Source organism: Octopus bimaculoides, chromosome 2 (assembly GCF_046866305.1).
Source record: "Octopus bimaculoides isolate indiv1 chromosome 2, ASM4686630v1, whole genome shotgun sequence".
NCBI classification, from domain to species: domain Eukaryota; kingdom Metazoa; phylum Mollusca; class Cephalopoda; order Octopoda; family Octopodidae; genus Octopus; species Octopus bimaculoides.
The window spans coordinates 42,072,308-42,098,385 of NC_142929.1; the positions used below are offsets into that span (position 1 = coordinate 42,072,308).

The window sequence follows — 26,078 nt, forward strand, 5'->3', positions numbered from 1 at the left end:
AAAAGGAAATTTTATTTCTAAATCTTGGAAAAAAAAACTATAAAAAAAAAGCACTTGACATTGTGTGATGGTGCCTAAATGTCTACTATAGAAATGCATCTAACTGGTGAATAGTTAATGCTTCTATATCTTTAAAACCCAAGCAGTTGAGAACAATTTCTTAGAGAACAACAAAAATTAGTTTGAGTGAAGAGGAGTGGAGCATTTACTGATTGAGAGGCTAATATACAATTAACATGCAATATGTGAGTGAAATGGTCACTTGTGAATTGAGAAAATTGCAACTGTTAATTATTTGCAGAAACTTTTGAAAGACTTGTTTATGTTCAAAAATTTAGGTGTGGTATAAAATCAATGATGTTAACTTAATTTCAAAATGATATTAAAGAAAGGTTTTATGTACAAATGGATGACATGCAAAACAAGATGGGTCCAGGCCATATAAATATACTTATTTTGCAAAATAAGTATCTGATAATTAATTTGCCATTTAATATTGAATTTTAGCAATATATCAGAATTCAAAATGTTAAGTGGAAAAAGTATGACTTTATACTAAGCAATATGTAAACTGTATAAAAGTAAAAGAATATTATGAAGTATTTATCAAGTCTCTAAGCCTTCAAAAAATATATGATTTACAAAAGCTTTACAAATATTGACTAGAAAATATATTTTTCATTAGATTCTCAGTTATGATTCATGTTACTTTACATAAACTGCCCTTTCTCATGTTCAATTTGTGAAGAAATAATTTTCAATTAAGCATTTTTGCTAAGAAAAAAACATAGAGAATGTATTTCCATGTTTTCAGAGATACTAATAATAAAGGCCATAAAATATATTGTGGCTTACACATTATAAAAACATTGAATATACAAGGAACATGTAAAATAGAAATGATACTTTCATATAAGTTGTTGCACAAAGCAGTAATGGGAAATAGATTTTAGATGAGTTCAGAAACATTTGGGACGTATCTGAACTTGTAAAGGTCTTTTCGCTGCAGTTTGCCATGGAGAACAAATTTTCACATTAGACAAAAAGATATAAGAATCACATAGTGGAAGTCAAAGCAGATAAAGCTATAGATGATAGTGTGTAGAATATTGGGTTATAAACCACATAAATGAAAAAAGTTGAGGGCTACCATGATGAAAATACATATATAGAGACACAGGAAGTCTGTTTTCCTAACTACATAATTTCAGATTTAGCCCTAGACTGACCAAAGCCTTATGAGTAGATTTGGTACATAGACACTGAAAGAAGCCCATTGTGTGTGTGTGTGTGTGTGTGTGTGTGTGTGTGTGTATTGGTGTCTGGTGCAGCCTTCCAGTATGGACAACAGACGTTAAATGATGATGGAGATGATGATATATATATATATATATATATATATATGTCGTCATTGTCCTTTAACAAGTCTTTTTCCATGCTGGCATGGGTTGGATGGTCTGACGAAGGACAAGCCGGAAGGCTCCACAAGATTTTATGTCTGCTTTGGTGTGGTTTCAACAGCTGGATGTCCTTCCTAATGCCAACCACTTAAGAGTGTACTGAGTGCTTTTCAGCACTGGTGAGGTCGCCAAATATCCACATGATAAGACCTTCAACTGAGTGGGATATAGAATAGAGGGATAAGAAACTGTGATACAAGGTCAAAGCGCAGGTGTCTTGCTGAAGAGGTGAATACATGGCTTGCATTTGAGAGAGAGATGTGTGGTCCGGGTACAAAGTGAATATGAGACAGAACAGGATAAAAGAACAGAAAAAATGGATATGTAGGTAAATGCGCTGAGTAAAAAATAATGTGACAGAAGATTAGAGATAGGAAATGAGTTGAACACAGAAAATATCAGTTCAACAGAGAAGGGTGTGAAGGAAATAGGGTAACATGAATGAATGTTAGAAGATGAGTTGAGGGAAGGCTTTGACAGAATCTCAATTCTGCTGAGATGGATGAGTCTTCTCAAGCACAGCATATCACCATGCATCTCAGTTACCATCATTTCTTCTGAGAGGATCAACATCCTGAGGTCAGTCTTCACCACTTTGTCCCACATCTTCCTCTTCCACATTTAGTGAATGACACTGTATTCAGCTATCCTCATCCATCTACATCACATGACCATACCCCATCACATAACCACATCTGATGCCATTTATGCCTAAATTATATAAGTGTGTGTGTGTGTGTGTGTGTGCGTTACTGTCTCCTTGCCTTGATTTTATGATATGGTTGTAAATGAAGGTTACTATCAAGCAAACAGTGACCCTTATTTCCAATCTTTCATGAAAAATGTGCCTGGCCATCGGGTACCTTACTTGAAAACAAGAAAAGGTTGGTGACAGGGAGAGTCTGGCTGAAGAAAATCTGCCTCAACATATTCTGCTCAACCCATGCAAGCATGGGAAAATGGACATATCAGTTATGATGATGCAGACAATACACTCTCTTGTCTATGTGTATTTGCTATCAATATTTGAACAGATGTGTGAGAAAGATTTGTGGTGAATAAAGGGAAGACAAGAGAAATGAAATATATAATCTTGGGTATCAAATGCTCAAGCTTCATAAAAAATAACAGTTTTTGATTTATGTGCAAAAATATGCTTTTTTGATAATTGGAATAGAAAAAAATCCATTAAAAGCAAAACCAGAACAGAAAGGTTGCAAAAGCTTTAACACACAGCAGCCTTAGTGTAAACAAGACTGGACACAAAATTTATTTAAAAAAAAAAAAGAAAGAAAAAAAAGATATATGTATATATATATATATATATATATATATATATGCACAGTAAAGTACAAATATGCATCTCTGAAGAAAACTAATATATACTTCAATGTAATGAAAATTGAAATTCATGTAAACTGTTCTAAAATGAAAATCATGGCAGTAAAATGAATATTTTCAAAATCTGTTAATTTTTATGCAAGAAAATCAAGTACATCAAGCAGAGCTGTTAATTTTATTATAAACTACAGCATTTTGATATTTTGTGTTTTATAAAAAATAACGAGACTTTGAATAAACACTTGAGTAATGACTCTACAGCATTTCTTCCCCCTTCTTATACATAAATAATGAAATATGATCAGAGTTGAACAAGTGAAGCTTCAGAGAAAACAAAATTAGATATAATAAACAAGCTCATGATAATCTGGACCATGACATCACAGAGAAAAAGAGAACATTAAGAGAATAAACAAGCAGAAAATAATCTGACTTTACATTTAACATTATGTACTAATCCTCATTTATTTCCCTTTTTGAAAAAAATATGAATTCTAAGTATCTATATTCAAAATAATCTATCTATCCAGTACTGGATATACAAACTCAGGAAACAGAAATTTCCCTGCCAAAAAAATAAATAAAAAGCATTCAGTTTTGATAAATATACTTAGTTTTAGTTAATAATAAAATCTATTATGTATATCATCAGCGCTTAATAAGTTATTACTTTCATGATAATGCAAATGTGCAGAGCAAACAATGTTAGCAAATGTATATTCTTTTATTGATTTGTACCAGTCACAACAAAGGGAACTGACCACATAGCTAACTATTTAGTATAAGTTTTGACATTGATTTCATTGGAAAAAAAAGGAGGGAAGCCAACTTAAAATAATATGCAGTCCAATAAATTTTCATCTCTAAAGTATATGCATGTAACTCTTTATCAACAGATATATCAACAAAGCAGTAAGAGCAATAGAACAATAGTAGGAGAGGTCAGAGGAGTTAGCCTTCAGTTAAAGGAGCACATTGTTGTAGGTTTCCACAGGTCATGATAGATTCCTGTACAAAGACAGATTGAAAAGTTCTGCAAGAATAGAAGCCAGCTTAACTCTTTGGTGCGGGCATTGTTTGAGGGTAATGAAAGAGACAGTATCAGGCTGCTGGCCTTATTAGTTTGAAACATCTATGTGCTGTGATGTGAGCCTGGTGAAGTGGGAAACAATAATTTTTGAGTAATGTGGAATGTAGAGTTGGATGTAAACTAAGCAAGAATATGGAGACTTTTTCCAAAGAATTACTGCTTGCAAAACCATTATTGTTGAGAAACAGAGTAGAGGAGGGTTTTACAAATTGAATACAAATCCTTTTAATAAGGAAACAGGAAAAAAAACCAGTAGCTGTTTGGGAAACAAGAGAGTATATACAGACTGTGTGATGCACAAAGACAAACGTTCCATTTTGGATGATAGCCTTATAGAAGTTCAGTGCAGTATTATAGCCAACCTTTATGTAGGGATGAAGGATTTTCACAAAGCATTGCAAGTGCATCTTTATCTGAACTGCTGCAGTGCAATTGTGGGCAAGCCACTTGTGAGAATTGAGGCTATGAGTCATGGTTGTCTGTGAAATGTAGAGATATACCTAAAAGGATCAATCACCAGCCTAACTTTTTTTGATGGTTTAAAAGCAAAGCACCTGAGCTGCCAGAAGCATCAATGTAGAATTGGTGACATTCCCACCAGCCAAACAACGAAGTTCCACAGTAGTTGTCAGAAGACTTGATGGTGATGGTTTGGTAGAAGTTCAGTTTGAAGGTGAAAAACAAACCAAAGATATTTGGAGTGTCTGTTTCTTAGTCAGAAATGAGTGTGGGGGATGAAACATGAAACTAGTTGATGTAAAGAGCTGAAGATTACAAAGGAATTCAGTTTTTGTATAACCAGCATCAGCATGGGATGTGAGTGAGAGTAAATGACTTGTGAGCATTGAAGTCATAAAGGACAATTCTGAGAAAGGTGAGGGAAGATACATGTCTCTGATGCAGATATGGTGAAAGTGATGATGGCTGAAAGAGTTTGACGAGTGGTAGAGGACATAGATGTACTTAGGAATGAGCCAAACTAAAATGATGGATCAGTATTGAAGGAATTTGTTTACATTGTTTTATCACATTTAAAGTAATCATTGTTGGTTGAATATACTTATACACTAAACAAGAAAGAGTAAATTTTTACATATCAATTGAGAGCCTATATAAGTTATTTAGCACAGCTAATATAGAAATAAAATTTCTTTTGTTTACAATAAATAGTGTTGTTTTATTTCTATTAATGATTGTTGTTATTCAAACAATCTAAACTTTTATTTTTAATCCAGTTACGTTGGTAGTGGATAGCATGAACAAAATACCTTGTGCTAATAACACTGATTAATTTTCCCTCTCATCCTCCCAAGGCTAATGAAATAAGTATGTAGTCAATATAACCAACTCTACTGTAGAAAATAATACGCCAATATGACCACTGTCAAATGACTGGAACCAATAAAAGAATACTAATCAGTTTTTATTTTGCCTCCAAACTAATAATATAGATTTGTGCACAGATCCAGTAAGATGAACAGGCTTAAAATACACTAACCAACCCTCAGTTTTTCATGCAAAGAAAAGGCCACAAGCAAAATGCACTGTAAATCTACATTATCATACATCCAAGATTCTACAATCTTTAAGAAAAAAAAGAGGTAACTAATGACTGTCTGCTTTGGAAAATATAACTAAATAAACAGATATACAAAACAAAATTAGTAAAATAAGAAAAGATAAAGCTATATAGTGTGGGAAGAGATGAGCTATGATAATAATATTTCAAGAGAGACCTTTTCAGAAAGTACACAAAATTATTTTACAAATTTTGCTATAACTTAGCAGACTCAGCAGTTACTGGACAACTGAGAAGTCAGTAACCAACTGTTTAACACGATGCCAAGACCTTTACAAAAAAAAAAAAAAAAAATATTTTAAATAATAAAGAAAACTAAGAAATAAAAAATAAAAAGGTTGCCCAAACAAAAACAGAAGATTAGAGTTATTCTCAAAAGTCATTACTTTCAGAATAAAGATAAACTATAAGGATACTTGATTTAAGGTGTTGACAGGTTTGCTATCCTAAATATTCTAAGTAGAAAAAAAAAAGGAAACAGATTCTTGAAATATTTGAAAGTTAGCCTACAGGATACATAAATATAGTTTTACCCAAAAATATCCTGATGGAAACAAATTCCAGCACAGTGATAGATCAAAGAATTACAACTTCAAACAATTTTACTAAAGAGCAAAAATATTTCTAAACTTTAAAAAAAAAAAGGGTAAAAAAGATTCCCCAACAAACCTAATGAATAAGAAACTTAGCATAATTGTAGATTTTTATGCAAGCTTTTTAGAAGAGAAGCAAAAATTGGCTTAGATAATGCATTGAGCATGACTGCTTCAGTATAAGTTAGATAGTAAAATTCTAACAAAATGTTAACTAGAATGCTAATTATATTTTCTAGGATTTAAATTTTAAGTATAAAAGCGATATGGACTGAGAGCTTGTAACAAAACATTTAGTTATTACCCAGCATGTTATAAGATCAAATTACCATTAATACCAAAAAAAAAAAAAAAAAAAGTTGAAATTTTAGCAAATTAAATGAAAAACTACTTTTTAAAGTGATTATTCATGATATTAAATTTAAATTGTAGTTACCTTAGCAGTGTCTTCAGTAACCGAACGTCTACTGCCATCAACAGTTACTGTTAAACCACCATTACTGTGTTCAGTGGATTGTATCTGTTAAAACAAAAGCAGACCATGGATAAATTATTTTAATGTTAAATAAAGAAAGTGTGATTAGGTGCAGCTTACATGAATGGAACTTGAATGAAAAGAATGTATCTTATTGAAAAATTTATTTAATAGTCAAAGGTTTGGAATCATACATTTAAAAACATCAGTATCTCTCTCTCATATATATATATATATGTGTGTGTGTGTGTGTGTGTGTGTGTGTGTGTAATGGAAACACTTTTATACATATATATAAAGTACTACAAATAGAATAGATTAATTATGTCACTCTGTTATGCTCCAATCTATGCTTGGACCAGTTTGCCTGACTGAACAAATAGCAAGCCTCACTCCTAGTTCCATTTTCCAAAGCCAACCATTTCCGTAAGAATCACAGACACGCATGGGCACACTCTCCATAGGGTCCTGTCAGTATATGTTCCATTTGGATCCCCAAGCAAAACCAACGAAGGTTATGGATATTATCCAACCATATTGCTTGTGGTCTGCTACTAGGTTTCCTGCTGGTTGGTTTGGCCTATAAAGTCTGTCCTGTGTTTGTTTCTGTCAACACTCTAACCACAAGCTCTAATGTCTCAATGTGAAGTAGTGGCTTGACCAGGAGCAACTTGCTGCACACCTTAGCAAGCAATATTATTCAAATGACTCTTTGGAGGTACCCCATTTTAGTTGCCTGTATTTCTTCACACCCTTTCAGCCACTACCCAAGATTCATGACCACATGAAACAAAAAAAAACTGATTGCTGAAGATTTACAACAACTCCACAACCACAAGATCAAAGATATCTAACCTTTCTGCTCTTCTATTCCTGTTCTCTCTTTATATTCACCTTGTACCTTAAGGATACATCCCCACCACCTCTCTCCTTTTCCAGCTGGTGAAGCCATGTATGTCCTATTCAGCAAGACACCTGTTCACATCCGTCTCTCATACTGCAACCTTTTGACCTTCAGTACTACACCCCAAATCAGTTGAGTGGTGGTCCTATTTTGCAAGTTACTTGGTAAACCCATTAGTGCTGGTGCCCCCTCAAAACAAAAACAAAAAAAACCCCAGTACACTCTGTAAAGTAATTGATGTTAGGAAGGACATATAACTACAGTAACCTTGCCAAAATGAACATTGTTGTTTGGCAAAGTCCTCTGGTTTGTTGATTCCTGTTGAACTGTCCAACCCATGCCAGCATGGACAAATTAATGTTTAACGATGTTTCAACTTCTTAGAGATAAAGCGCCTCTCTTCCACCAGTCATTCCAATTGTCTCACCACTCTCACACCAAACCCCCATGCCAGACACTTTTTTTCTCAATCTTTCCTCCTCAGAAATGCAGCTTCCAGAGATTCCTTCTTGCTCATGTTTTTTACCAATAGCACTGACTTAATGGAATTCAAAGTGAATATCAACTGCATTAATCTCACCAAGGACAATAGGTAGTCTCTCTTCCTCTCACAACAAAATATATACATAAAGAGGTTAGGGCTGAGCAATGCATTGAACTCATAAATTTATCCTTCTCACTTATACAAATTGAAGGCATGCTTGTATAATTATATTTTGATGTTATGGTTCATTGATTGAAAGGTTGGTTTATTAGCAGCTATTCCTTACAGAGCAGCTCTTGGAACAGCAAATCAGTATTACTTAAAAATATCTATTTATTATATATAGTATATAACAGGTTCAAGATTTTACTTGACGGATTTATTTCAATGAATGCATTAGAAGAAATGTTAAAACACTTTCTGATGAATTTGTGTAAAATAAAATGATATATTTTAGGGATTTAAGTTCTTTAAGAACAGTTCACATCAAATGGGAAGTTACAATATTTAAAGCAATCCTTATCAAGTTCATTTTTACTTAACCCTCTAGAATTTAAACTGGTCATAACCAGCCCAAATATTCTACCTGTTTCACGTTCAAATTGGCCTCTCATACCTAGCCTATGTCATTCCAAAAAGAAACAATCACTTCAGTAAAATCTTGAAGCTACAAGATAATACATGACTAATTCCAAACAATGTGAATAAATAAGCATTACATTTGATGAAATAATCTGAAGAGTTAGATATTTTTCCAATAATTCATATATATGTATTTAACTAAATCTATTAGATGAGAATAATTTAAGAATTTTATTCATATGAGTACATAAACAAAACTTTAGTAAATTATTTTAGACCACAGTTACCAAAATTATCAATGGAAAAGTTTAGTTATTGTCTAAGGATTAACCACTTCACGTATTTGCTTTAAATAACAATAAGTATTCATAAATATCAAACTTTTATGCAATATACTTTGATATTGAACAGAGATATTTTCAACACAGCAAGATGATTTGATAAACTTAATTATGCATCATCTCTAATAAAGTCAAATGTTTTGTAAGAGTTTAGACACCCACCAGTTAAGAACCCTCTCCCCTATAAATAAGACAAAGAAAAACATACCTCATCATCAGTTGGCTCGGCAGGATCATACATCTCATCCTCTTCTTCATCATCATCTTCCATCTTTTTCTTAGCTGCAAATGTCAATGGTTGTATTGTCAAAGCAATATCAAGCCTTTTGACCTATACAAACCTTGGAGAAAACACAGTATATACTTCTTTATATATATAAGAAGCATAAAAATTAGAAAGAAGAGGGTTATGTTTTATCTGTAAAGAAATTTTAGAACTTAATAGGAAATACTTGTGTGTGTGATTGCATTGTGTGTGAGTGAGTGTATTGTGTGTACATGAGTGTATATAAAATTGCAAGTTGCCACGTTATGAGAAATGGACAAAGGGGTGATGAGAAATGATAACATTATCAAGCATGTGTACTAGAACGGACACTAAAATACTATGGAAAAGGTGAAAAAGGAAACTTTTTTTACTGTATTTTTTCTATATATATATATATATATATAAGAAATTTTTTAAATGGTGAAAACTTGATGTTACCATGAAGCCAAGTTACAAAACTGAAGTAAAAAGAAAGACAATGAGTTGTGTTGATGTCTGTCATTAGGTGTTTACTACCAGACCTTAATAAAGAATGGATCTTAGTAAAAGAAAAAAAACCCAGGTGACAACAGTTTGGCTATAAAACGAAAAAATTAAATCCAAAGCATTAAAAAAAAGAAAACATGTAGTGAAGATTTTAATCTAGAAAACTATTAAAAGTGAAAAAAAAAATTGGGTAGAGATTTATGAAAAAAATTTCTTTAAATGAGTTAAGTAAAATGTAAGGAGGCAGATGTTGGTAAAGACATGGAGGGAAGGAAGCATAAATAATACACCATCACCATGGCTTTTCATCTCTTTCCAGAATTCAGTTTGTGATGACCTTAAAATTACATTATTTTGACAAGAAAAAGTTGTCCCACCTTCCATCCAATTAGTAGTAGAAAGACAATGATTATCTGGGTAGTATAAAATGCTCTTGTAAGAAAAATGAAGGAAATAAATACAGAAATTGAATCATTTTGCTTCCTGAGTGTCATTTGAAGCAATAGGAAATTGGGTGGGATGCTCTGTAAACAGACCAAAATAAACTTGCCAAAGAGATATGCAGAAGAGAAAAAGAGAGAGAGAAAACAGAGTGAGAGAGTGAGAAAGAAAGAGAGAATTATAGTAATAGGGTGGGAGAAAAAGAGGTAGAGAAGCAGCGGAGACAACATGCTAGTGACATTTCATCTGTAGCTGACCGCTCATTGGAAAATGACCAACAATGCAGGCGCCAGCAGGAAAAACCATTTATTTACTTTACCTGAAGTATCACGCTGTCTTCTATTGGAAGATTGGTCTTTACGACCTTGAGAGTAGAGTTGATCCCGTTTTTTAGTAGAAGGGGTACTTCCCTGTGGCCTTCTCCTGTCATTTGGGCGGATGATCCTGTCTTTGCCTCTGGAGGAGCGCTGAAACCATGACAAGGGGCCAACGTCTTAAGAAAAGGTTGAATAAAGCGGCCATAGATAAGCCATTAGACAAAAAGATAGAAAGGGAACATGGTGGATAGGTTAAAACACATTGCACTAAAACAATGAATAGAGGATGGAGTTTTTATTTGAAGATGAAATGCTATCAAATCAGAGAAACTCTAGCAGAGAGATATAGCATTTTAAAAATGCAGTCATGAGTTGAAAACAAAAGGAGAGCTGTTTTAAACTTCTCTCTCTCTCTCTCTCTTTTTTCTTCAATATATTCCATACCAGAAACAATGGAAACAATGAATGCATTTTTTAAATTTGGAAAAAAACAATCTGAATGTGGGTAAAATCAATGTTACATTGCTTGGTAACATCTTTGACTTAAGAAACAGCCAGAGTTGAATCACTGAGAATGAAATTATTGGAGATATGAGCAGAAGAAGGAAGGATATTGGGAAATAATTTTTTTTATTCTTTCATTTTTTTTGGATATTCAATATTTTCAGACCAACTGAAAATATGAAAGCAACTTGATAGGAATTAAATCTGAAGCATGCATATGTACACACGTTCAAACACATACATACAAGTCTTACATATTTCTAATATTCAGACATACACATTTATAAACACAATCATTAGGAGAAAAGGCAATCTATGAAAGTAGGAGGAAACCTATAATTTTGGAAAGACTGATAAAAATGAAAGCAAGGAGGAGAGTTGCGTTTGTGGCTCTCTCTGTTTCTATTTGAAATGAAAATTGTGTCATAAAAATGTAATGACACAAGATTGTCATAAAAAATGAAAATAAAGTAAATGAAAGCTGGGCAATTTTCCTTTCATTAAAAATGTGAGCGAGTTGAAATAATGTACTGAAAATACACTGTTTTAAACTGTTTGAAAAGATTCTTATATTTTTTTAAATATCTATTTTGTTGATTGATAATAATCTTTAGAAAATTACTATTTGTAAACAGACATTAGAAAAACTTACCTTAAATAACATTTTATTAAACTTTATATGTAAAAAAAAAATTAGAATATTAAAAAACAGAAAAAATGAAATTGACTAAGTATTGTGTGCAAGTGTGTGTGTGCGTAAGAGGTTTGTATGCAAGAACTAACATATATACAATATAGAGTTTGATACACATATTTTAGAACTTGTTTAACATTAACTTTCCACAATGAATAGTTAATAATAGGTTTATTTATTCAACATGTTTTTAGATAATCTCTGGCAAAACTGGTAAGGCACAAATAGAACTATTTATCTGGAAGGGTCCTAATATTTCACAGCCAATGTAGAATAGATTTTGAAATGAAATTACTTTTAAATGTAACTTTCTTCTTAAAGAATTGGGTAATTTCTGCATTCAAACTTTGTATTTGAAATGCTATTTCAATAAGTATTTTTGAAAAATATAAAATATTTTTTTTAAAGTGAAGTATAAAAATGTTTTAAGGAAGAAGAAAATATTTTCTTTATTTGTATGTCTCCAGAAATCTTATCCTAATGATAAATTCCATTTAATACTATATAAAGCCTTAAATTATTATATACAGAATTCTAAATAACTAGTTGTCTATTAACATAGTAGGAAAGAAACAAGTATTTGAGTGTATATTTAAATATTTGTATTGGCATTAAATAATTAAGAGCTTTTTTTTAAAGCCCAAATTTTGGCTACTTCCTCTAACAATCAACTTATGTCAGCTAGCTCTCTTACTATGACATTCCAAATATGCTCTATATTTAATTCTACTGCAGTAAGCTAGAAATATCAATTATCACAAAAAAAAAATCATCATTTCAATTTTATTCAACACATCCAAAATTTATAGCCCCAAGTAGGTCAGAGGTGCAAAGCAACAGTCAGATAATTCGGTAGCACCTATCTCTTTTAAAGATTTAGTTGGTTGTTAGCTTTTCTGAGAGCTTCTCTTGCCCTTTGATGAGATTTATTTTAAATCCTGCTGGGATGCTCACACAACTTCCTCATCCAGTAAACTGAGTGTAGAAGTGCAGTCACGTTAGCAACCACTCAACCAGGAGACAAATTGTACTGGGTAACATGATACCAACGAACAGAAGCTGTTCTAAATTCCAGTATGTTCTTCACTCATTCAAATTAGATCTATTTCTTGGGGCACGCAAATGACCATTTTTTTTCCAAAATGTTCTCAAAAATTTTAAATATAAAAATTACCTCAAAAAGATAAACTAAATATTAAAATAAATTTATAGGAATATTAGAATCTTTTGTTTTTTACATGAAGTATACTCTATATATATCATGAAGTATACTCAATATATGTCATTTATTTGAAATAGAAGAAAAAACTACTGAATATTTCATGCCATTTCAACTATCAAAAAATTTATAATATACAGATGAGAGAAAAACAGTTATTATCAATTTAATTGTATAGATTTATGTAAAAGTTCAAAATAATTTTCAGGTTTGTTTAATAGTTTTAATAGCCCCACATTTCTACAAATGAAAAATAAATAAGGGCAAACCATTCCTTCAAACATCTAAAAATAATTCAAATTACAAATAAAAATATATAAATTTAAACAAAGCACAAAAACATTAGAAAATTTTATATGGATAATCCTTTGGCTGTATAATTTTTGCAACATTTTCTATGTATTTCATATTTCAGTCAGACAAATGTACTGATTTAAAGATGAACTAAAGGGAAAAAAAGTGTTATTCTTGCTCAATACAATTCACAGGAATTTCATGGAAGAAAAATAATCTTTTTTTTATCGTTCCCTAACTCTCAGGAAATCTGTAAAAAACATGTTTTCAATAGGATACAGGCAATAAAATATGCCCTTTATGAAATTAAAACAATAAGCAAAGAATTATAGCAATAACATTTTATATCAGTAACATATAGCTCAATAATATAAATTGTTTTCTTTTCTTTAAAAAGCTCAGTTTTGGTTAATGTTATCAACTAACTTATTATTTAAATTTTTTTTTTTAATTTCAAAATGACAATTGAATAGAGTTCTTGGTTGTGTGCATATGCACAATTTTAAAAAAGTGTATTGCTATATGAACACTGTTTGTATGGCAATGCACATATAATCAAATGGAAGACTGAAATAATTTATATTTTTAGTCAAATGTTTAAAATGAAAAAATGATTATATAATTAAGCAAAGTATTTATTTAGTAACTACCTATTATTTAAGTTCTTAATATGTTTGCTTATGTAACTTTTATGAAACTAAATTGTTTAATATTGTAAAATCAGAAAAAGTAGTCAGTATGATGTCGAAATTTAACATTTCAATAAGAAAATCATTTACACAGTAATTACTATTTTTCATTGCTATTGTGTTAAAAAAAATGACTTTCCAACTTTATAGTGGTCTGAGAAATAAACAGATATGGCAGTCTATTTAAATTAACTGTAATACACGATTGGTGCTTATTTCATCTAACAAGAAAGTCAGGCTTGCTTGCTTATCACTCCTTACCATCTTGGAAAGAAAAAGGGGAACATAAGATATTAAAATGTCTGGGAGAAAGATTTTTTAAAAAATGGAATGTTTGTGACAAGAACACACCTTTGATCCTCATCATCATTACATCCAGTGTGCCATTAACATTTTGTATTTACAAGAATTTGGGCTAAATAGTCTATGAAGCACCACTCTGCTGCAGATGCAATATGTTTTCAACAGAGGGAGACTGGAACAAAATGCTTTGCACAAAAGCCAAATGATCATAAAGCCAACAGCCTATCTGCTAGGTCAGGCAACCTTGATACACTCAATCATGGCTGACTTGGGGTTAAACAACTGGTGTTTTTTCCACTCAGGAGAAATAAAACCTGTTTAAATTGCTCTACTCATTTCATCAATTTAAGAATAATTCCTTATTTCTTTGTTTTCATTAGGTCCTGCAACTGTTGTGACAATCTTAAATCTTAACATTTCCTTTCAATTCAAAGGTTTGCAGACATTATTTGACAAAAAAGCACCAAAAATTTCTTCACAAATAGTAATAAACAATTACAAATCATTCAAATAGTTCTCATAACAAGAGTTCCTAAGATTACTACAACGCGGTTGGTTTAATCTCTAGAAAAAAAACCCAGCTCTCTTCTTACCCAATAAACTATTTTCAAAGCAATTATTTGTTTCATACGTAATTAATTGCAAATAATTATTCCGTAAAAAGTGGACTTTAAAAAGTTATTATATATGAAAATATTTCTTACAATAGTCTAAATTCTCATACTCTTCCAAAACCACCAATTATTTTTTCTCATGTGAAAAATTCAATAAGCAAACTATTCATAAATGTTTGAGAACAGCTATGAAGTTATGTGTTCATCTTGTAAGCAAATAAATTATTTTAGTAATAGTATCAGAAAGCCATCAGCTACAAAGCAATTATTTTAGACTTCAAACAACATTTAAAAAAAAAAAAATACAACTTTAACTTGACGTTATCATATCAGACTGACAAAATTATGGGGCAAAATAATGTATTTATGATGCAGCTAAACTATAACAGAAAATATAAAAATGAAAACTCACATCAGAATCCTTCTTCATTCTTTTAATGATGTTTGACATACCATCAGATCCAGAACGTCGTTTAATTCCACTTGTTTTGATATCCAGCAATGAAGGTAACGGCCCAGAAGAACCCAACATACCCAGCCCCATTCCACCATCAGGAAGATTTCTACTTCTACCACCTGAACCAATCATCGAACCTTTCAGTAATGTATTAACCAAAGCTAACTGAGTTTCTCGCATAGCTTGTTGTTGCACCCCCATGTTTTGTTGTTGCATCATCATCTGACCACCACCAGATCCCATCATATTTCCCATACCCATGTTAGAATTTGGAGACATCATCCCACCCCCGTAATTCCCCATGCCCATGTTGTTATTCATGTTGGGTGACATATTCATACCTCCACCCATGCCACCACCCATATTACCCATACCACCCATCCCCCCACCCACACCGCCCATGCCACCGCCGCCACCCATGCCACCACCGCCGCCGCCCATGCCACCACCACCGCCACCACCCATGCCACCACCGCCCCCTCCTCCACCACCACCCATATTGTTCATTCCAGAACACATATTATTCATACCAGGCATAGGGGGAGCACTTCCAAGTATTCCATATCCCCCTTGACCCCCACTAAGTCTTCGGTTAGAGTGGGATCCAAGAGATGACCTCCCACTTCTGTTTCTTCCACTAGAAGTACGATTACTAGAACTATTGCGATAACTCATTTTCAATTAAAAACCTGAAAAATAAAAAAAAAAACATATTTAAACATTTCAAAAATTATGATGAAAAATGTTCTTTTTATTGGAAACTATTTAGGCAAAAGAGAGACAACTGCTTTTCTTTTAACACATTACAAAAAAAAAAAAACAAAAACAATTTTATACCTTATTTTTTTCTCGTTTCAGTCAGTTGACTGCAACCATGCACTGGGACACCCCCTTGAAGGGTTAGTTGAACAAATTGATCCCGATACTTATTCTATCAGTTATTTTTTGCTAAACAGCTAGATTATGGGAATGTAAACAAACCAACGCTAGTTGCCAACTGATAAAGGAGGATAAACACAAACGCACATATATGATGGGCTTCTTTCAGTTTCTGCTTACCAAATCAACTTACAAGGCTTTGGTTGATCTAGGGTTATAGCATGCCTGAGGTGCCACTCAGTGGGACTGAACCAGGAACCATGTGTAGTAGGAAAGCAAGCTTCTTACCACACAGCCATAAGAAATTAAAAAAAAAAGTTACATTCATGATTATTTTCATATGTATCTGCAGCATTTATTTTAACAGTAAATGCTTATTTAATAATAACTACAGAACATTACTAATTTTAAGGAAAAGGACCTTCCCGTCCACATCAGTTGTATTTAATTACATAAACAGGTCACAATATTTAATCAATGCAAGGCAACGAACTGGCAGAATTGCTAGCACGCCAGGCAAAATGCTTAGTAGCATTTCATCTGCCTTTACATTCTGAATTCAAACTTTGCCTTCCATCCTTATAATTACCAGTTGAACACTGGGGATTGATGTAATTGAAATTGCTAGACTTATGCCAAAATTTGAAACCTATATTTAACCAATGCATATTCAATATTGGATTCTTAAATAAATTTGAACGTATCTATTTCAAGATTTTTATTTTAACATTCTTCCTTAGTACTTTTTTTCTTCTTGAATTCCCCAAAACTAAGTTTACCATCAAGATTTAACGTACATGTATATTTATCTTAATCAATATCCTGTAAATATATATATATATATATATATATATATATATATATTTATATATATAGCGGATATTTTTACAGATTATTATGATAGGCAGCTTGATAATTCAACCATCAGCTTGGCCAATAACTGATTGAATCCAAGAATGTTTCATCACCAATTCCATGTCCACTTTTCTATGCTTGCTTGTGTTTGACAGGGTTTTGTTGAGGCAGATTTTCTACCTTGTGGTAGTCAACCCTCACTTATTTCTAAGCAAGGTAACATATTTCCCCATTGCTTGACATGTTTTTGCAGAACAATAGATATGATGCTGCTTGTATGACAGTGACACTCATTTACAGCTATCATATAATATCAAGGCAAGGAGACAAACATGCATGCACATTGTGTTTTTATGTTCAGTCAGTCAGTCATCTAGTGTTTTAAATCTGAGTTTTGTCCCCGTTAATGGGGGGTGGCCAGATCTACCTCAATGCCATAGCAACTGTCCTCACACCATCTTGCTCGGTTTTGGGCGTCCTCCTTTTTCAAACCAACCCTCCCAATCTCCTCCTCCACCTTCTTGGTCTACTTCACTCTCGTGCTCCATTTACCTCAAATGCAGTCCTCAGAACACGCACTTCCTCCCTCAACACATGCCCATACCACCTCGCTCTAATCACCCTTGCCAACCATTCCACAGATTCCTCCAACCCCAGCATCCCCATCAAATCATCAGTCCTCCTCTTATCAAACAGCTTCAACCAACACATTTCCCTCACCATTGCTCTCTCAGTCCTTCTCCAAATTACCATATCTCTCTCCCTCAGACACCATGTCTCACTCCCATACAGCATTGCAGCCCACAACTCTTATAGACCCTTCCTCTCATCTTTAATGAGAACCTTTTCCCATATAACAACACCCCACATTCACTGAACTTCACCCAGCCAAGTCTCGCTCTCACAGCTGCTTCACCCTATCTCCCAAATAACAAAACCCTCTCACCATTTCCACGGGTTCCACCAGCCCTCCAGCTCCTTTCTCACATCTTCCACAAACTCTCTCAATAGTCTTGGGATTACATTCATTATTTTCGTACATCTACCATGAGTCTATTTCTCACATCTTGTACACAACACTGCATCTGTCATTATCCTCCTCCCACATACACCACATGGATCCACCTTACTCACTAACACTTCTCCTTCCACCCTGCTTACCATCACCTTTGTTTTCCTGAGGTTTACCTTCAAACGCATCCTTCCATTTCCAAAACTTCTCCCTCAATCCCTCCATCGTCTCACACATCAGAACAAGGTCATCCACATACAGCATCTCCATTATCAATCCTTCTCTTGCACCCTCTGTCACCACATCAACCACTATTGCAAACAACAACAGTGATAACACACATCCCTGATGCACACCATCTTTCATCACAGACTTCTCCGAAATCTGATGGGTTACTCTATACTTTTTTGAATACAAATTTATTCATCTAAAACAAGAATGTTGTTAAAGCAACTTTGAAGTTTCAGCCAGTTAAGCTGTCATCCAATGATGGCTTAGCTGCTCAAAACTTTGAAATCTCTGACAACAACATTCTTGTTTAAAAAGAATATATGACAGGCTTCTTTCAGTTTCTATCTACCAAATTCACTCACAAGGCTCTGGCAAGCCCTGTGTTATAGTAAAAGACACTTTCCCAAGTGTGCCATGCAGTAGGACTGAACTCAGAACCATGTAGTTGGGAATGTTCATTTCACAATATTTAATCCACTTTTCCTATAGTTACATTGATTTTGTCTTTAATTTAATTACACACATTTAAGTTAGCACTCAATGCAATTGGTTTTATTATAAATCTAGGTCGACATTAAGCATCTAAACTTTTAAACTAATCAACAAACAGTAATAACTAAATTCTAACGAAGCAAAACAGTGATTCCGTCCCCCCCCCCACCTACTTGAAAAAGTTGACTGAATTTCATGAGACCTCTTATGATTGAAGTGGTAAAATGGTAAAGGCAATTATTTTGCCAGTTCAATCCATACCAATGTGAAAAAATAGACATGATGATGGTAATGATTAGTGTAAAGAGTTTTTTGTGCATCTAACCTATTTGTCATCCATCTAACAAATGATTTAAAGCCATTTTCAAATTTGAAGGCTATTTGTTGGAAAGCACAAGGCTCAGTGGAGAGCCAGGAGAGAAGAGTTAAGTTCATTATTTTCTATAGAGTCTAGCAGTGTTAAGTCACAGTTGTATTTTTTAATATTGTGCACTTTTATCAAATGATGGAATACATGTACTTGAAAATCACTCTTCATGAACAACTCTCGTTATGTACCTAGCTATGCATTTCTTCTGCAATTAACTAACCTTTCTCACCAATATCATTCCAGCTTACCCTCTTCTTCAGGAGCCAAAATAAGTTATGGTAAAACAAGAAAATGTCTTGTCTAAAGTTACAACACAGTTGTTGCAAGCATCTGACCTGCACTTGACTGGATATTCCGTAAATAATTGTTGTCATATCATATCTTTAAATATCTAAGATGTGATTTAATACTTGTTTGACTAATCCTCAAACAGGTTTGTTCTTTCTCTCTCTTTTAAATCTATAGTTTTTGTAATTACTATGAAGGAGACAGTATGACAATAGAGTATGAAACTAAATGTTGTCCCCTATTTATTCACATTTTATAATTGGTGAATCACAGGCTCCCAATGGGCCAACTTCTGTTTTATGATACATCAGATGACAAAAGCGACAACAGAGTGGCTAGGACTCAATGCAGAAAAAAGACTTCAAAGGACTTTCAATCAAAAAGTAGCAGTTTTCAATCTTTTACTGTTGTATATTAGCAAAGAATATATATAGGTATGGTTGTGTGGTAAGAAGCTTGCTTCCCAACCACATGGTTCCAAGTTTAGTCCCAATATATGACACCTTGGGCAAGTGTCTTCTATTATAGCCTTGGGCCGACCAAAGTCTTGTGAGTAGATTTGGTAGATGGAAACTGAAAGAAGCCCATCATATATATAAATATATATGTTTGCATGTCTATGTTTGTCCCCACACTATCACTTGACAACTAATGCTGGTGTGTTTACGTCCCTGCAGCTTAGTGGATCGGCAAAAGAGACCGATAAAATAAGTACTAGGCTTACAAAGGAAAAGTCCTGGGGTCGATTTGTTCGACTAAAGGCGATGCAGAATTGTTAGCACATTGGACAATATGTTTAATGGGATTTTTTCTCTACATTTGGAGTTCAAATTCTGTTAAAACTACCTTTCATCCTTTTGTGGTTGATGAATTACTGGGCTTTATGTAATCGACTTGCCCCTCTCCTCAAAATAGCTGACCTTGTGCCAAAATTAGGAAGAATTATTATTTAATGTAACTGAAATCTAGTTAGCCATAATACACATTCTTCAAAGCAAAGGTATTTAAAATGCAGCCTGGAAGTCAAACATTCTCCTTAGAATTCATTTTATGAATATTTCACAATTCTAAGTATACACTTGACAACACAGATTTAAACAAAGCACGTTAATGTCTGAATCACTGACTTTTTTCATGGAGAAATAAGATACTCAAAACACACAAAACAAACTCATGTACAGTAAGTACTTCTTAAAACATTATCTTAGAGCAGCCTCTAGCATCAGTAAAATTATATATTTCATATATCCAAGTAATGAATGATTAATAATATGTTTTTTAATCATTACAACAATGTAAGCACAAATGCTTTGTAAATCCTATTAAAAAAAAATATATCAGTTAACATTCTCAAGTTTTCTCTATTTCAAAAAGAGAATTAGAGAAGGCTCAAGTAAAATATTCTTCAATAATTATACTAAAATATGTTGTAAGAATTAGAAAATATTAGAATTCCAAAAGAATATTGTAGAAAAATCTAAGCTTTACTATGGGTTTGGTCATGCAACATGACATATAAGTCGGCAATGATAACACACACACACACACAAAAAAAAAAAGTTACGATATTGCTTGCAAATTTAGATTTGGCATTTTGGCTTGTCACAAATAAATGAAAAAGCAGGAAACAATCCAGAAACTAGTATTGATGTTACTGTTATATTTAAATGCATACTAAATTATATATATATATATATATATATATATATATATATATATATATATGTGTGTGTATGTGTGTATATATATATATATATATATATGTATGTGTGTATGTGTGGATATATGTATATATATATGTGTGTGTGTGTGTGTATATACATGCATACATACATATTATACTGCCAACCAGCTGGATTCGGTTAAACCGCTTAACTCATGCCAACATAGAAAGTAGAAGTATGGTGATACATCTTGTCATCAAAACAATGACAAACCAAGAAATCTAATATGGCATAATCTGCAAACAAGTAATAAATTACATCTATTTTTGAAATAGTTTCTTCTGAATTAATAAGAATAAATTTCAAAATAATTATACTTTTCTTTATTATTCTCCACCAGTCAAGTTATTAATCTCTTCAAGATATTACCAGAGATTTTCAGTAGCTTAAAGCCAAGCTTCTAAAAAGTTTAAAATTGTTAATCCTGTGCTCATTCAAGTCCATTCAAGTTAATTCGTCTTTCTAATCGAGTTGTTCAGTATAATAATGAAGCAAGTAAAATGGTATAAATCCTTCAAGCTGAAGCCTTCACTTTCCTGTCACACATCGACTCTCATTGCAGAGACTTAATGAATGAGCAAGTCGTTGACGGAGACTTGAGCCCCTGGCATACAGCTAGCTGCAACAGATGGATGATAAGAGTGCATTATGTCACAGTAGCACCCCCTACAATTCTATTGATAGTTGAGTGGTCAAACTTATCTTCAGGTAACATCAATACTATTTAAATCAACTATTATCAGTGAAAAAATATGCAGTACGACTATAAAAAAAACTTTTATAACTAAAAATCAAATATTAGGATTGTTAAGTGAACTGTTAGGAATAAGAAAGACTCTTGTTGACATTAACTATCAATAGTATGTAGGAAAAGCAGTGAAGATTAACATATTGCCTGTTATATTTAGTAAGAAAACATTTTGATTGTCGTTTTCAAGGTCTTTTTTTAAGTGGTTGTAAAGTTTTAGCTAAACTAGTTCATAAGATTGAATCTGCTCACCCCAGTTCCACCCCTACCAGCAGACTGAAACCATTCAGCTAAGAAGTATTTATCTATTAAAAGATATTTACCTTTCTTTTCATTAAAAAAAAAAAACACTTTCCAGAATTGTAGGCATTTAGAATAGTGCATCTTTTGGTATTTTAGCCTTAATCACAATCAGAACAAAGGCTTACTGATTCATTTAGCATTAGCAGAATACATTAACGTATTGTTAAAATACAATAAATCTTGCCAAAGATAATAAATGTGATGAAATTTTTAATTCTTTCTAGCATTAATACAAAGGAAGAAAATCTGAATTTCAGAAAAAAAAAATTTTCCCCACAGTAATGTCAGCATTAGAACTTTCTATAAAAATTATATATGCCTATAATTTAATTTAAAACAATTACAACTAACACAATTAGGCTTAGGGAATTAAAAAAAAAAAGGGCAAAAATTATGACTATATGTATAGTACATATTCAGAACGGTCTTATTATATATCAAATACTGCTTAGCAACAAATTAGATTGTTGGTATGCTACATTTCAAATTAGCATTAAAAAAATGTAAATAAGGTAAAAATAACTGGTGAAGTTTTCGTGAAGAGCACTTCTCTTTAGTCCTTTAGTCTAAGAGAACCTCAGATCTTTCTTAGACTTAGTGAAGTGGGGTGATGCAGTTAAGTTATAGTACAACAGAGTTGAATTTGTAATGGAAAGAGGTTGAGTTAGCTAGCTCTAACACTTAAGTATAGTATACACTTTCTGGCCCTTTAAATAACAAAATGAATTTTTGAATAAATTTTTTTTACTTCGTAATTTTTTTTAGCAAATTAGGTCCTGAGCTTTCCAGAGATTTTTTTTCTTATTGCTGGAGATGGTGATACAAAAATGAAATAAAATAAGCATTACTTGTATAAAATGCCAACATGTTAGACTTAAGAAGAAAAAAAAAAAAAACGAAGCTACATAATCTTAATTCAACGTCCAGACAATTTGTTAAACTTCACACGTAATACAGAAAAACCTTCAAATATACAAGTAGACACAAGAACCAGACAATGGAGAAAGCTTCATTCATCCGGAAAAATTGTTGTCTTAAATTACTCATTATCTTTCATGTCAAATACACATTTAGAATCATACATTTTAAGATCCCAATTAAAAGTACTGGAAACTTATCTTTTAAATGGATATTTCGTATTAAATGCTATCTAGTTCCAATACTCTATTTCTATTACTGACACCTTTAGAAGCGCATGAACATCATAAACTCCCACCCTCATATTTATACAGTTTGCGTGCGTGTAAGAAATCTATATTAATAACGTTTCAAACTGATTAATAATAATAATGTTGATTACACCCCCACTTGCACACTTTAAACAAAAGACACTTCTTGAGAGGGAGGAGAGACAATTGACTAACGTGTTTTATATTACAAGACAATTTTATTGGTTCTGCAGGGACTAGAGATAAAATAGAAAGAGAATAATTAAAATTTAATCCTGTACTTCCCCGCTTGGAAGATATCGTTATAAACTGGATTAAAATAAAATCAAAATACTTTTTTCTTCGGTACGCTCGAAGAACATAACTACATTAAATGAATAGAATAGTGAGCCTTGCTTACAACAGGCAAGACATTAAAATTACAAAATTATGGCCAAGACACGTCCAGAAACATAGTTATGTTGAGGACACATTCCAATGCATTAAACCTCAGCCACATCGATATCAAGACGAGACATCTATTCAATCAGAACATGAATCACTGCAGTGATTTAATTTTCCCCCCCCTTTTTTTTTTCGTGGTGATTAAATAAAAGAAAGAAGAGCGTTAAAAAAAAAAAAAAAACAATTATCTATGAGTTCAAGATAGGTTTTTATTTTAAATCGCTTAACAAAAACAATTAAAGAAGTCAACTTTTTGAAATTTGCATTTAAATACTTTTTAACAAGCCATTGAACACCATCGATTTTAAATGATCGATATAACTTTCCTTTGATCACCGATCATAATTATTATTATTATTATTTTATTTTTGAAAATTAAAAATTTCAAAAAACATTGCATTTAGATATGTCAGTTACCTTCGGTAATCAATTTCACTTATTTTCTACGTGGTCAGTTTCAAGTCCACTCAGCTAATTTCATACCTCAATTAGCATACATACATTACAAAAATATTTTTAGATGTGCTGTATGCATTAGGAAAAATGAGATAAGAAAAATAAATAAAATGCAATTGATTCATTACTTTTTTCAAATTTGATCTTAAACTAAATCTATGTACTATAATAAAAGAAATATCTGATCTGATGATAATAATTAGACTGATAATAAAGGTTTACATCAGAAAGGTAGCATGAAGAATGACGAGAGAGGAGCGGAACAGAATAGTCAACCTTTTAACAATACAAAACGACAGCAACTAAGTTGGAGGAAACACAAAGTGAGGCAGATAGCATTTAATAAGTCCTGATAATTATAACGAAAGAAAGAACAGACATCTCCATACACCTAAGATTCGTGCGTCATGGTGTGAGGGAGATGACGGGGAAAGCCTTCCACCGATGTCTGCCCACAAAAAAAGACAAAAAAATCAGAGGAAACGGGGGAATTTGAAGATTGTTAAATCAGAATCAGGGAACTAATTCATATATTTTAAATATGTTAGTGTATAACCACAGTAACACACAGGGAATTTTAAGATTGATTTTTTTCCTCATCTCACTAATTCTACCTTACCTGCTTGCATGTGGTTGAAACAGACTATGGCGGACAGCATTTACTTAAAAGTTCTTGTAACACACTACAAATTCTAGGTAAAACTGAACAAATAAAAGTTCTTAAAAAACTAACGGAATGATAAACGAACTCAAGATTTATTTTCTAGTTTGATTTTTTTTCTTCCCCACCTACTCAACATAGCTAATTCCCTAACATAAACTTACTCCAGTTTTTAATCATGCATATTAAAAAACCGAGCCCGGCATCACAAGTAACCAAAACAAACGCATAGATTATTTCGAGAAGAAAATGAAAACGCAAGCAATTTCCATAAGCATCTTCATAATAGTAACCAAAATAAAATTAAAAAATGTATAATTGCTTAGCTTACCTTTGGCTCTATTAAGTGGTATAACTGAGAGTGCCAAACGAGTAAGACGACGCAAAGAGCGACCTCATACACTCACCTAGCAATAAGAAGAAAGATGGCCGATGTATCATCTTCCTCCTCCTCCACCTCCAACCGACTTAATCTTTTATTTCAGTTTTTAAGTTCAGTTCTACATTTATAATTTAAAATAATCTGATGTATTTTTAGAAGCAATATTAACGTACGCTTCGCTTTCTGAATTCAATTGATAAGTGAAATACAGTATATTTGACATCAAAATTATCAGTGAAACTACGAAAATGGGGATTTGTTAAGAAACTGTTTCGTTTCGTTTGTCGAGCTGACGCGTTACTCTGATTTACATTTCTTATCAATTTTCTTTGTAGCGTTCTCTTTCTTTGATTTTTTTTTTCTTCATATTTATATTGAAAATGCATTAAGAAAAAAGACTAAACCACATCATTTATATCAACTGTTTATGTTCACGTAAACAATTTTATTTTTTATTTATTCTCCAACACATTAGATATTTAAAATTATGTTAAACCCCCTTTTCCATAATATTTTAAAGAACTAAAAAAATTAATTTGCATAAAATAAAAATCTATAGTTTCATGAGGAAAAAAAAACATCAAGATAAAGTTGTTTATTTCCAACAGAATAAACTACATATATGGCTACTACTATTCACAAAACGAAAGCTCTTAATATATTTTAGTTGGACCAGAGTAACTGCTTCAAATTCGCCCTTGAAAAAAAAAACCACTGTCTTTTACTATTTCTCAACTTCCCCAACCCCTACCTCTTTCACTCCTCCTCACTATCTCATATTTCAACATAACCCAGAAAAAAGGAAAAGGATGAAGAAAATGGAAGTAAAAGAGGAATAGCCAAAGGAATTGTTCATTATATTTGGGGGAGGGGTTAAATGCTTATTACCAAATTCCAGTGACATTTCAAATACCTTTATTTTTTTTATA

At 32.5% G+C, this 26,078-nt stretch overlaps 1 protein-coding gene across 3 annotated transcripts in view; it reads right to left on the minus strand.

Moving 5' to 3' along the window:
• Nucleotides 1–25,491, minus strand: part of LOC106880540 (uncharacterized) — a 45,855-nt gene extending 20,364 nt beyond the window's left edge. For 2 of the 3 annotated variants that reach the window (XM_089344251.1, XM_089344243.1), the window contains exons 1-5: nt 25,099–25,488; nt 15,091–15,824; nt 10,364–10,511; nt 9,058–9,131; nt 6,500–6,583 (exon numbers count right to left, since the gene is read on the minus strand). In XM_089344251.1, coding sequence (XP_089200377.1) covers nt 6,500–6,583; nt 9,058–9,131; nt 10,364–10,511; nt 15,091–15,810 — 1,026 coding nt within the window. In that variant the 5' untranslated portion in view covers nt 15,811–15,824; nt 25,099–25,488. Of the gene's footprint in view, nt 1–6,499; nt 6,584–9,057; nt 9,132–10,363; nt 10,512–15,090; nt 15,825–25,098 lie in introns of all 3 variants that reach the window. The other variant, XM_089344258.1, reaches the window with a different exon arrangement.
• Between the last annotated feature and the right edge of the window lie 587 nt (nt 25,492–26,078).